The sequence below is a fragment of the Erithacus rubecula genome (genome assembly GCF_903797595.1).
Source record: "Erithacus rubecula genome assembly, chromosome: 4".
Lineage (NCBI taxonomy): Eukaryota > Metazoa > Chordata > Aves > Passeriformes > Muscicapidae > Erithacus > Erithacus rubecula.
Window position 1 is genome coordinate 33,179,104 of NC_136686.1, and position 12,740 is coordinate 33,191,843.

A 12,740-nucleotide genomic window follows, 5' to 3' on the forward strand; every position below is an offset into this window, starting at 1 on the left:
TTTGAGGGTGGGAATGGAACCAGGAGGCAGGAAGGAAATGGGCTCTCTATTGACAGTGACAAGGGAAAACATCATGTTGAAGTTTCAGGCATTCATATATATCTTCTCTTTTCAGTGTAACCAGCGGCTACCTCTATGTGACGATCATCTACAACATCTCTGTCAGCCTGGCACTGTATGCCCTCTTCCTTTTCTACTTTGCCACACGTGAGCTGCTCAGTCCCTATAGCCCAGTCCTCAAGTTCTTCATGGTGAAGTCTGTCATCTTCCTGTCCTTCTGGCAAGGTGAGCTGCTTTTCCCTTCCCTGGGTAGGCACAAAGAGCTCTCTGCAGGGGCTCAGACACAGGAGATGATAGAGCAGATATTGATTAATAGACAGAATGTTTTTTCTGTATTCCATTTGGTTTATAGTCATTTATTGCTTTTCACTGGGAAACCTGTTTTGCTCAGTTTAATTTTTGTTTATATGCTCCTGAATCCTTATTATCCCTGTGTGTGTGTGCGTGTGTTCACAAGAATATGTACCTGGCAGCTGATAGGGTGAAGAGCCCTCTGCATTCCTGAAACAATCATAAAGCACAAGTTGCCAACGTTTTATCTGCATGCTGCCATTTTATTGATTAAAGTGGCACATATAAAAAATTTTAGTGCTTCTTTTAGTACTCTATAAATAAAATTTTAATGGTATATCTGTGATGTATATGAAGCAGCAAGCTGGCTGGATGCAATGTGTGCTGCCACAGAACCACTGACAGGAGAAGGACGTTAAGAATTCATACACAGGAAGCAGAGGCACAGTCGGAAAGTTGAAATTCCACCTAAGCTTAGTGCTTCTGACTAATTGGCTCTAAGCATTTCCCTGTTCAATGCCCTACTTAGGTTTACTGAGTTGCACTTCAAAGACTAATTGAGTAGAAACTGAGGTGGAATTCAGACTGTTGGAGTATAGCCTCCCTGTTTACAGACAAGCTAATAGACTGTCTAGTTTATCATCTTGAGGCATCTGGTCACACACTTTGTCTTCTCTGAAATTCTTCAGCCACTAAACTGTGGACAGGGAGAAATCTTTCTTACAGTGGTATGTCAAGAACACTAATATGCTTAAATGAAAAGTTCTGTTACTTCAGCTTTTGTTCTAGCTAGTGCAAGTGCTGATGTTGCAAAATGTGGAATATATCAAAATATTCTTAAGAAAGGCTGTTCTTTGGTATTTGATCCTTGTGTGCTTTCAAGTGTAATCAACAAGAAAAGAGGTTTAATATGTGAGACAGCAGCTTACAAACAAGCTCCAAGTGATGTCCAGGTGTTAGACAAATTGCTCAACAGTAGAATTGCCTTGTTAAGGTTTAGGGATCAATGTTTTTCAGTGACATCAGGGGAGGTTAACAAAGCTTGAGAAGAAGGATGTACCACAGATAGTGAGTGCAAAGAATGCAAAATTTACAGCCACAGAGACATTTGGCAGAACCCCTAAGATAAGGAAGAAACTAGTAAAGAGAGCAGCTGTGCTGAATCAGCTTCAATGGAGTAAAAGGTAATTCTGGCAGGAGGAGATGATGGCCACTGACCCAAGAAACCACCGACTCAAAAGGAGAGAAAGACTGAGCATGCAGACTAATTAGCATGAGCAGTGAGAGGATCATTAACCAATAGAAAAGAGAATACTAATTAAAAAGAGAATTAGGTAATTTTTAGCCAAGGAACATTAGTAGCTTTGTTTGCTAAAATGTATAAATAGCAAAAATCTTTAGTAGTCATCATGCTGGCTTTGTGGATTTGCCAGCCAGCACCCCTTTCTATGCAGAACTGTAAATAAGCCAAATACCTCAACTCTTTGTGTGGATTGACCTCTTGCACACTGTGTGAAAGAACCTATTTTGAGACAATACTGAGATCACAGAGTTGCTTACAGAAATATCTGACTCCTCTTATCCTTTTGGACTTAAGTCCTGCAGCAGTTAGTTCCACAGTTTATGTATTAGTTGAGAATAGAAGAGGATCGGTGTTGGAACTAAAAGTATTTGTCTCACTTTATTCTTCCTTTCTCTGTTGCACGAGTGACCATAGGTGCACATTTGTAGCTCCTGTGGTGAGTTGGGTTCTGTCTAGGACATACAATATAAAAAACTGTTTCCATTCTTTGCAGTTACTATGAGACCATGTTTGCTGCACATTTACATAAACTTATTACTTTGTTTAGGGATGCTGTTGGCCATTTTGGAAAAGTGTGGTGCCATCCCCAAAATCCACTCTGCTAATGTGTCTGTGGGTGAAGGCACAGTAGCTGCTGGCTATCAAGACTTCATCATTTGTGTGGAGATGTTCTTTGCAGCCATTGCCCTGCGCCACGCCTTCACATACAAGGTGTATGTGGACAAGAGAATTGATGCCCAAGGTAGGAAGTATGCCAGTGCATATGGCTTGTCTCTTTGGTAGTGAGACTGGGTGGTGACTGGTCCCTCAGGCATCCAGCACACTGATAGGACTCCCAACCCAATAGCTTGGAAAATGCCACATCCCCTCCTGCGTGGTGTCTGAACAGATTTATTGTGCAACAGCTCTCCAGGGCAGAAACCTTGCACTGAGTTGCACTGTTCCCTTTTCAGTTTCCCAGCATGTCACCCACAACAACTTGTTGCAGACCTGAGGGCTGTAAGATGTTGCATTGTTTTGGTGGAGTGGGTTTGTCCTTCTTCCTGTCTCCCCAAAGGGGAACTCCATTGCTCCAGATTGTGCAACAGGCTGAAGGCAGGAGGTACAGGGCCTAAAACAGGCTCTGTTTTGAATCTGATGAGAAGATGAGGCTGTGCTTTGGCAATATGTTTGCCATAGAGGAGGAGGATCTTCCTGTAATGACTTTGTGAGGGCTGGGCTGCTATAAGGAAGATTTTTATTTTGGGGAAGAGGAAGAGGGATGTTATCTCTGGGAAAAGGGGTTTATTTACCAAGTCAGTATTTTCCAAATAAAGGGAGTCCTTCCTGCTGAGGGAGATCTGTGCTGAGGTGCTGGAAGACAGCAGCCCTCAGGCCGTGTCAGTGTAAGTGACCCCTCCATCCCAGCCAGCCCCAGAGGTTTTGGAAGAACAGTGGTTCTAGTGGGGGAAACGACATCTGTGGGTGATGAAAGGGTAAACTACAGGTCAGCACAGTGGGGAATGTTTCAGTGGTGGGCCTTGTTCAGTTCTTGTTATTTCCTCTTTCTCTGTCTCTGTCTTTCTCTCCTTCCTTTTATCTCTCCCTTGCTTTGGCCACTGGTCCCTGATGCAGCTGTTCCATCATATGGGCCATACGGTAGGTACAGCATGCTTTGTGTGTTTGTCTCAGTTGTTTTTTAGCTGGGATGCTGTTCTCTCCTGATTCCCAGCCTGCCTACAACCTGCCCTGTCCCTTGTTCCCCTATCCTTGCAAGTCTGTAACTCCACTGCCTCACACAGCTGCTTTAGGGTTGTCTGGATTGTAAGTAGTAAAACGGCTGCATGGGCATTAATGCAGAGCTTTAGACATTTGTGTCAGAGCTGTGGGAATCTCTCTCCAAAGAGTTGCACAGGCTCTCAAAGGAGCTACTCTAACCCCAGCCTCCCTTCACTTTTATAATTACCACAGATGGTTAGCATACTTTGGTTCTCTGGGGAGCTCATCCCCAGAGCTGAGCAGAGGCAGAAATCCACATTGGAAATGGAACCTAGAATCCATGAAACATGGCAGGTCCTAGAAGGAGACACAGCTGCCCTCTGTGCTTAGCACTTGAGTGGTACATTCTCCATCTGCTGCTTTCTTCATGGTATCATCATGACACGTGGAGTAGTTCTGCCTCTAGTACTGCCTGTTTCTCTCCTTTCCTTTTTACTCATATGATCTCTTTCTCATGGGCACTTTGATACCACCTAGCACTCTTAATTTCCAGAGAGTGGAATGGCAAATGCCCTTTCTCCTATATTTTTAGAATTTACTTAGTTTTTGTCTTCTGAAAGTGTTTAGAAGAGCACCTCCCTATGTGACTGTATTCGTTGCACGCCCAGGCCAGCACCAATAGTGTGTAGTGGAGGTTTTCACTGTGGGTATGTCCCGTTCTCATGGTGTGTCCCCCATTTGGTACTGTGGTGGATTCACTTGGCTCACAGTGTCTGGGTTTAGGAGCACCACTGATAAAACTCAACACTATTTGTATGGCATTTCCTCAGCAGCTGCTTAAGAAAGTCTGTAGGGCACCTTCTGCAAGATCTAGGACTGCATGTTCCTTGTTTACTTACCTTTGTATTAAGGGGTGTGGGAAAGGCAGCAGTGTTCTTTACTTGTCCCTTCCTGTCTTACCCAAACAGGTCGCTGTGCTCCCATGAAGAGCATCTCCAGCAGCCTCAAGGAGACCATGAATCCCCATGACATTGTCCAAGATGCCATCCACAACTTCTCTCCAGCCTACCAGCAGTACACCCAGCAGTCGACACTGGAGCACGGTCCCCCCTGGCGCAATGGCAGCCACGTGATCTCGCGCTCCCACAGCTGCTCCGGTGCCCGTGACAACGAGAAGACCCTCTTGCTGAGCTCTGATGATGAATTCTAGGAGGGGAAACTGCCAGCACATGCTGTCATTTTCCTTCTATTTTTTTTTTTTTTAAATAATTTATTAATGCAGAAACACACAAGTCATATCACTTCCTAGAGAGTAAAGATTGCAGAAGTGGGCACTTCCCATTAGCTTTTGTGGGTATGGACGTGATGAGCAATGCAGAGGTGGCAGAATGGCCAGGACTTTGTGCTCGAGCTCATTCCTTACAGCAGCAATCAAGTTGAATTGATTCAAGCAAAGTTCCAGGGTTTGGGGCTCTGGCTTCCCACACCTGCCCAGCTTGGTGTGGGGTGTGACTGGCTGGAGCCTAGAGTTTGTAACCAAAAATGTTTTTGGCTTTTTTCTAGCAGGACAACCTTACTGCTTTCTATTTCTTTTCCTGAAAGGTTGATGTAGTCACAGTTTTCTCCCCAACTCACTGGTACTAACATCTCTGTGATCCTTGGGAAATAGAATGGGGATGCAGCCATAAGTGTTCCTGAGGACCAGACCTGAGACTGGTCTTTCTATTATAGCCATTGCCTTTAGTGCTAAGTAAGGAACATCTTCCTGAGCACCTGGTTATGAGTCCTTGAGTCACTTGAGGGAGTGAATAGGAAAAGAACAGCTCCCTGCATCCCCAATTGCTATAAAATCTTGTTGAAGCTCAGTGGGGACATAATTGCTTTTTCACAAGGGTGGAGTTTTTTAATCACCAGGTGTCCAAGCTTCCCATCTTCCTGGCATTCCTGTGGCAGGAAGCTTCCCTGGAGCATCTGTGTCCTGCTAACAAGACTGAGGACTGACTATGATAGATGGTGGAAGTTTGTAGAGCTCTGGCCCCTTCACCCCTCTTTGGGAAGGGAAGATATGTAAACACAAAACCAGTTTTTCTTCTTGTTTCCTGTCCCCCAGCATCACATCTGTCCCTGTTAGAGGTAGCTGCCAGAGCAGGTCCTGGTCTCTCACAGGTAGCTCTCTCCATGCTCATCATCACTGACTTTCCCTGAACTACACAAGTTTCACCCTTAGGCAGGAATATTCAGGAAGGAATGTTGCACACTCCTTTGTTTTTTATCTCTGTAGCTGTTCTGGGGCAGGCTGAAGCAGACTTGAAACCTGACATGACCTGGCTGGTCAGATTTGTCGCTTTTATTTTCCCAGGCAGCAATTGCTGCTGCTGCTGCTGCATATTTCACAGGCTCTGCTGCACCTGCAGTGCAACCAAGGGTGGAACCAGCATTTATGGAAGTGGGAGAAGCTTTCCCTTGCTTCTTTTGGGTTTTGGACGAACCCATGCGTACTTAGTGAGCCAAAATGAAAATTATTCCTCTGTAGATCTATGCAGAGACTAGGAAATGCCTTTTGCTTGCTTAAAATTATCTAGGAGAGAAGTGGGTAGCACACTCAAGTGCTACAGCTCAGATGCTCCTACCTGCAAGCAGGAAGCAAAATTGAGAGTAGAGCAAGCTACTGTGTTCAGCTGTAGTTTCTCTGTTCCTCTCCTGCTTCACACCTCCTCCTACCAAGAGCAGACCTTGTGATTCTGGATTGTTCCTTGCTGTTCTGCTTGAAGAACTGGAGTCTGGTTTGCTGCCTGGAGTTGACCTTTCCATTTGTTTCCTAATCCATCTGCTTGTTCACTGAGTGTCTCAGAAGCAACAGTGAGTGAAGAGCACCTCGTTTATTCAGCACCTCTGCCCAAGCTGGGCAAAAGGGCTTGAAGAGAGGCAGGTTTGCTCCCTGCTAAGGATAAGGAAAAGCTTAAGGATAGTGCCTCCTCCTGTACTGATGTTTCTGGGGGATGGTGAAGCAGGTGAGAGCAACAGTACTGCTGAGGGAGCTGGAGGCAGGGTCAGTGTATCCAGCAGCTTCTCTGCTGCTTGATTTTCCCATTCACACACATCATGCTATTGGTAACTTATTTTCTAAGTTTGTGACTGCTTAATTAAACATGCAAACACGCTTTGCCAGGCTTTGTGTGGGCTTGGTGTAAAATTTCCTCATGCATAAATCCCCTGGAAAGCAGGGCTGAAGATTGAACAGACTTTGCTTCTGTTTTCTGTGGCTTAGATTAATAGTCCTTTAATGTGAGATATGATGTTTCTCCCTCTCTCTTAGGAAAGTGGGGCATGGGACATGATCCCATCCTCCCCTTTCTTTGGATTTGCAGGCCTTGATGATGTCCCAGTATCACTTAGTGACTGTCCCCAGTCTTTGTTGCATTTGGGTGGCTGAAATCTGTGTGATTGCCCCATTGAGCATGAAGGTGGTCCAGGCTTAGATAAGCATTTCTCAGATTTCTTAGAACTTATTTTGAAATGTCTTCTGCATATATATATAGACATATATATATATATATATATATACACATACATATATACTTATATATATGTATGTGCTGTGCAGAGGATCTGGTTATTTTCAAAGTATCCTGTCTATAATGGTTTCAAGTGTAACTTTTTTGCACCAGCTACCTTCAGAGGAGCCTGGTGAGCTAGTACCCAAAAAGCCAGCTGCCCTACTTTATAATTTTTTATATTTATATGTTTTTTAATACCACATAAAATCACCCATCACGAAGCTTCCTGCTTTCCCTCGTGACCAGCAAGGGCCAGAGCAAGCACTGGCTCTGAAGCTGCTTTGTGTTGGAGGAACAAATGTGAGATCCAGAGCTTGAGAGCAAGAAGGCCAAGGCATCCATGGTCTTGTAGGTCTGCTCATGGTAGCCCAGGACCCAAGAAATGTGCCAGTTCCAGGAGTAGACCTGTGGAGCTGCTCTCCCTTACCTGCTTCCATTTTCCTTCCTTCTTTCCTTCCTTCTTTCCTTCCTTTTTTGTTTACCATGTAACATACCCATGGGATTTGTTTATTATTTTTCCATATAGAGTAGTTCTTTGTATATAAATGACTGAAAAAAAGTATGATAAATAAGACAGAGTCACCTAGTTTTGTACCTATTGTGTTTAACTGATGTGAGCTCAGCGACAAGCCGCTCTCTATTTTGGTCTTTGTGACATTATACTCCGCAGAAATGAGCAAATATGATGACAAATAAAAAATATAGAGATAATATAGATTGTACTTAAGATGCCTCTGTGTGGTGCTGTCTGGGTGACTTCTCTGAGATTTTCATCCTTGCAGGGACTGAGGCTTGGTGGGTCAGGATCTCTTGTCTTCTCAGAAGGAAGGCTCCACATCTCTATGTAGGAGCATCACTGCAGCACCCTGGGCTGAAAACACCATTGCTGGCACAAGGCAGGAGTGAAATCCTTGTGTCAAAAAACCTGGAGCAGAGATTAATCTTTCCTTAGGTGCTCACTGTGAAACACCAGTGAGAGAGAGAGGGCCCCAGCAAAAAATGGCTTTGGGATTTTCTTCCATGAGCAGTGTTTGGGGCTGGGGCCATTTGCAGTGGCAGAGTGAATGGGAATGCCAAACCCCCAAATCGTCCTGAGTGCTGCAGCCTGCTGGGGACCTGGCCTACCTGGGCATTTGGAACATTCTCACCACTTCACTCAGTTCTGAGTAAGGGTAGTTTTTCCACAGAGGGAGAGGAGGTCTGGCTTTATCTCCCACTGAGGAGCCTTCCACACTTCTTCCCCTTCTCCTGCCCATCCATAGGCAGAAGCTCACTGCTTCTGTCCCTGCTGTTCCCAGGTAGGGTGATTCACTCAACAGGGAAGTTTGTGGGCACGGATGCCCTGCACCTGCCTCTCCTGCACCTGGTCCAAGGACAGCCTGGAGGGAGTTTTTGTAGTGAAAAGCATCTTTCCCAGGAAAAGCTGATTCAGCACAGCTGCACTGCTCCAAAAGCAAGTATTTGGGGGGGGGGGTGGTATTCAGCATTAAGTGTGCTTTTTTAGCCCTTTTCTCTCAAAGACTATAAATCTGGTTTTGTCCTAAAAAGCCCCTATCCCATGGGAGATAAGGGAGCTATCCCCTATCCCATCTTTTTTGGGCACATTCTTGAGCATGTCCTGCAGCAAAGCCAGAGGCAGACAGAAAACCTGGTCTCAGACACAACTCTGTCCCAAGTTCAAGAATGACTAAACACACTCTCACTGTGAAAAAAAAAAAAAAAAAAGAACTTGCTTTATTTTAAAGTCTACAAAATACAGAGGAGTCAGGTAGGACACATACTGTAAGTCAGAAAATAAATAAGTTTTTTTTTTTTTTTGCTCTATATAAGATAAAATGTGATTTGCATATATAAAATATAAAGTACGGCTCTATACCAACATCCTGGCTGTGCCGAGAGGTGGTGAAGCACGGAAATAAACTTCACAACCTATAAAGTTGTGGAGTAGGTACGTATTTTATTCAGCGCTGGACGCAGGGGGAGAGCATCTTCCCAAATCCTGCGTACCTTACATGATTTCTAATCTTCTATTTATCTAGGAAGTTCATGCATATTCTAAATCACCTATACATATTGATTATCTGCCCCGCCTGTTCCCCACTCCGTATGGAAATCAGTTGCATATTCATTGCGGCTGCGTAGTTTATTGGGTCGGTGGGCTGGAAATGATGAAGAACAGCAGTCTTCCTCACTGTTGGATTTCTCACCTTGTCTTTCTATGCGCTGTAGTCTCTCGGTTGTGATATTTTGCAGACTCTGCACTTTTATGAAGAGGGATCCCCTTCATTTTTGCAAGCCCAGCACAATCTATAAATCAGGGGTCTCTTATCGTGCATTCCTTTCCTTATAAGCACACAGTAACTGATACCATATGTTCTACTCTTCATTCTATTTAACCCTTAAATCCCCTGCTTCAGCGGAATGGCAAAGAGGACGTGAAAATAACTTATGTTCGTGCAATAAATAAACCCAGGAGGAGTTGGGGTAGGGAATGCCAACCAGGAGTGGCAGGCACCTCTCTACAGGGAAGAACGGAGGCTGCAGCCGAGGGTGGCTGGCGTAGCAATACCCAGGCAGGGGCAGAACAGAGGGGCAGGGCAATCATCTGCAGCAGCAGATCCCGAGATGGACCTGCCTCCTGCTCCCTCCCCTGTACTGCCTGTATTCAGTGAACCCAGCTCTTCTCCAGCCTTTCAGCCTGCTCAAGAGCTGGTTGTCCTATACTATGGTCCAAGCTGGAGGAAAACCAAAGGGAGGAGCATTCCTGCCTGCCAGGCAGTTCCCAGGAGCAGGGATGCTCTCCGCCCCTACTTCCCACCTCCTGCACCTCCACCCCTCTCTCTGACTCTGAGGGCTGGGAGTACCTTTCCATTGTAGGCGGTAGGGCACCAGGGAGGACTTGTTGGGGCCATACAAGCTGGCCTGCACTGAGCAAAACAGTGTTTATCTCTGCTCCAGCTGCCTCTGCTTCCTTCCTGCTGGTGCTGCTGCATTTCAGACACCCAGCCAGGCTGAGTGTCCCATCAGCAGGAAGAGGCGTGAAGGTTGTGCATGATAAAGATAAAACAGCACCACTGCTTCTCCCCTTTGTGGACAACAGCTTGGGCTGACCCACTCACGTGTCCCAGCTCCCCCCTGCACAATCACTGTCAGCTCTGGGGTTTCCCAGCACCACACACTGACACAGCTCTTTCCCATTCCATTCATCTGTACCAGGCATTAACACGCAGCCACTTCATCTCCTCCTCTGACCTGCTAACCTTCCCTTGCCACCTGCATCCCCAGAGATTTCAGACATGCTGCCACCTTCCTCCCTGCTCCAGCTGTGGTCCAGGTTGTCTGCCCAAGGCTGATACCCTTCTATCATGCCTTCTTCCCCTACACTGCAAAACCTCTCTCTCCTCTTTTCCCTCTCTGGCACATGCTCCTGGGACTGCCTGGCCCACATTTAGCTCTCCCATGCCTTCTCACAAAAAAGAGGCACCTGGCATTTTCCTACCAGCTTGGAGTTGTGGGATGCTTCCCCACTGCTGCCTGTGTGGGTACTCTCCTGTCTGCACACCCAAGAAGGGGGGGAGCTATGAGGGTCACCAGTGAGGTCCTGTCCTTCACTCCAGAACCCACATAGCAGCAGCCCTCCCTACCTGGGAGAGCTGGAGATCAAGGGATGGGAGAAAGAGGATTTTGGGCACAGGTCCTGACAGGGAGGAGGCTGGGGAAAGACTGGGAGGCAATTCATGGGGAAGGCACCCCGGGGAGGACTGTGTCCAGCCGGGGGACGGAGGCCAGCACTAGGAGTAGGCGGCCTGGTTGGTGCCGGACTTGACAATGGTGATGACGCTGGCAGTAGCCACCTTGGCAGGGGGCCCGTGAGTGGCCACGGTGCGGGCGAAGCCCTGCAGGGCCTCGTACTTGCCACGGAGGGTGTCGAGCTCCAGGCGCATGGCAGCGTTCTCCCGGGCCAGCTTGTCCACCTCCCACTCCAGCTCCATCTTCTGCTTCTGCAGCTCTTCCTTCTGGCAGACGCGCTTCACCCGGCAGCTGGCAGCATAACCCCGGTTCTTCAGCGTCCGACGGCGCTGCTTCAGCCTTGCCACCTCCTCCTTGGAGAGGCCCCGCAGGTGGTGGTTGAGCTCCCGCACTGACAGCCCCATCAGCTCCTCATCTGACAGCAGTGGAGTGTTCTCCCCCAGCTCCCGCTTCACCTGCCAGAGAGAGGGGTGGCTGCCTGAGATCCTCAAAACCAGCCCCTGACTCCCAAGCCCCTGTTCCCACTGGTGCTCACCTTCAAAGCCTTGCTGGAGAGCCCGTCTGCCGCCATCCTTTCCGCACTCCGGCCCTGTTGAGCAGCCAGGAGAAAAGCTGGTTACTGCCAGCCCCGTGTTCCTCACCTCAGAACAGAGGACACCGGCCCTGCTGGTCCCCTGCCCGCTGCCCACTTCCCCCCCCACCCCCGGCCGCATGACTCATCCCACTCCTTTAAAAAGTACATAGTAATAATATTAATGGCAATGATGACTGCAAGCAATAATAATAATAATAATAATGGGGCAAGGATGGACCTCCCACCCTCCTTCATCCCATCACTAGACGGTTGGGATGCTGCTCTGCCTAGGGGACCCAAAAAGCCCCAGCCGCCTGCTGGAAGCCAAGCCTTCCCCGCGGGGAGGAAACACAGGCGAGATCCGCCCCAGGCTGAAGGGAAAGTAAAAGCAGCAGCCCCACCGAGTGACACCGTGGCGAAGTCACCCGGCCGGGATGCGTGTGGAGCTGCCGCCCCGCCGCCCGGCCGGAGCACCGCGGGTCCCGGGGCACGGCTCGGGTGTCCCCAGGCTCCGGGGGCGAAGGGTCGCGGCCCCGCAGCGCGGGCGGGTGACAAGTGGCCGCCCCGTGATTCAGCAGCCAGGGGTGAAAGTCACGGAAGCGGTGCCTGCCCCTCGCCGACGGCCGGTCCCTCCCCGCCCCTGGGTTCGGAGAGCGAGGAGGGGTCCGAGACCCCGCGGTGCAGCCCAGCAACCTCTCCCCGCCTCGGGGAGCCACGGTCCCGTCAGGAGAGCCCTCGGAGGGACGAGGGGGGCCGGGACGGGGCTGAGAGCGCCCCGACAGGAATGAGGGGCTGGAGGGGGGCGGTGGGAAAGGTGGAGCCGGGAGGCTGGAAGCTGATGCAATCCGGGCCGGGGATCCGCCGCCGGAGCCGAAGGACAGGCGGTGGATCCCTCCGGGGCGGTGGCCGTGAATTGGGAAGGAAGAGCAGCCGGCCCGAGCGCGGCCGGCCGCCGCCCCCCCCGTCCCGTTTCCCCCAGCCCTAATCCCGGTTCCGATCCCCGCCTTCGGCGGCGGCACTGAGGCCTCCAGCCGGTGCGGGACCCCGCCGCCCCCTTCTCCCGGCCGCCCCAGGCGGGAGCGGAGAGGCCGCTCCGGCCGGCGCTCACCTGGCGGCTGCGCTGGTCCCGCGGGGCCGCTGCCGGCTCGGGGCGTCGGGCGGCGCCTCCAACCTCGCTCCCCGCGATTACTCACCCGCGGATTCTTTTCATTCATAAAAACACAGTCATGCGGTGACGTCACCCCGCCACGCCCCCTCGCCGCCGCTGCCGCGCGGTGCGGCCGCTGTCCTTAAAGGGCCCGCTGCCCTCAAAGAGCCCCGCGGTGCCAGCTCTCCTCGCACGCTGCCAGCGCACGCCGCTCACCGCGGCGTGAATGCGGCCGCGCTCCAACAGCGCTGCTTTGCACTCGAATTGAGGGGTGACGCACGATCGACCACCGGCGCTGCCGGGAGCAGAACGCCCCACAGAAATGGGCCGCTACCGCTTTAAGAGGGGCGGCCGCACCCC

At 49.7% G+C, this 12,740-nt stretch overlaps 2 protein-coding genes across 6 annotated transcripts in view; one reads left to right on the top strand and one right to left on the bottom strand.

Moving 5' to 3' along the window:
- Nucleotides 1-7,631, top strand: part of TMEM184B (transmembrane protein 184B) — a gene marked incomplete at its 5' end in the record, with an annotated part of 29,200 nt that extends 21,569 nt beyond the window's left edge. For 3 of the 5 annotated variants that reach the window (XM_079304143.1, XM_079304144.1, XM_079304140.1), the window contains 4 exons: nt 116-285; nt 2,202-2,396; nt 3,269-3,292; nt 4,321-7,631. In XM_079304143.1, coding sequence (XP_079160269.1) covers nt 116-285; nt 2,202-2,396; nt 3,269-3,292; nt 4,321-4,562 — 631 coding nt within the window. In that variant the 3' untranslated portion in view covers nt 4,563-7,631. The remainder of the gene's footprint in view (nt 1-115; nt 286-2,201; nt 2,397-3,268; nt 3,293-4,320) is intronic. The other 2 variants (XM_079304142.1, XM_079304141.1) reach the window with 1 other exon arrangement.
- Nucleotides 7,632-9,331: 1,700 nt separating this feature from the next.
- MAFF (MAF bZIP transcription factor F) lies at nt 9,332-12,681 on the bottom strand. The gene is made up of 3 exons (XM_079304151.1): nt 12,342-12,681; nt 11,195-11,248; nt 9,332-11,114 (listed from the first exon to the last, which is right to left on the bottom strand). The coding sequence occupies exons 2-3, from the start codon at nt 11,228-11,230 to the stop codon at nt 10,701-10,703; spliced, it is 450 nt and encodes a 149-aa protein (XP_079160277.1). The 5' UTR covers nt 11,231-11,248; nt 12,342-12,681; the 3' UTR covers nt 9,332-10,700.
- Nucleotides 12,682-12,740: the final 59 nt, after the last annotated feature.

Bases quoted from the DNA above. Each gene is read 5' to 3' on its own strand.
- MAFF (XM_079304151.1), bottom strand. From the start codon at position 11,230: ATGGCGGCAGACGGGCTCTCCAGCAAGGCTTTGAAG. The intron at 11,115-11,194 runs GTGAGCACCAGT...TCTCTCTGGCAG, and splicing joins TCTCCAGCAAGGCTTTGAAG to GTGAAGCGGGAGCTGGGGGA.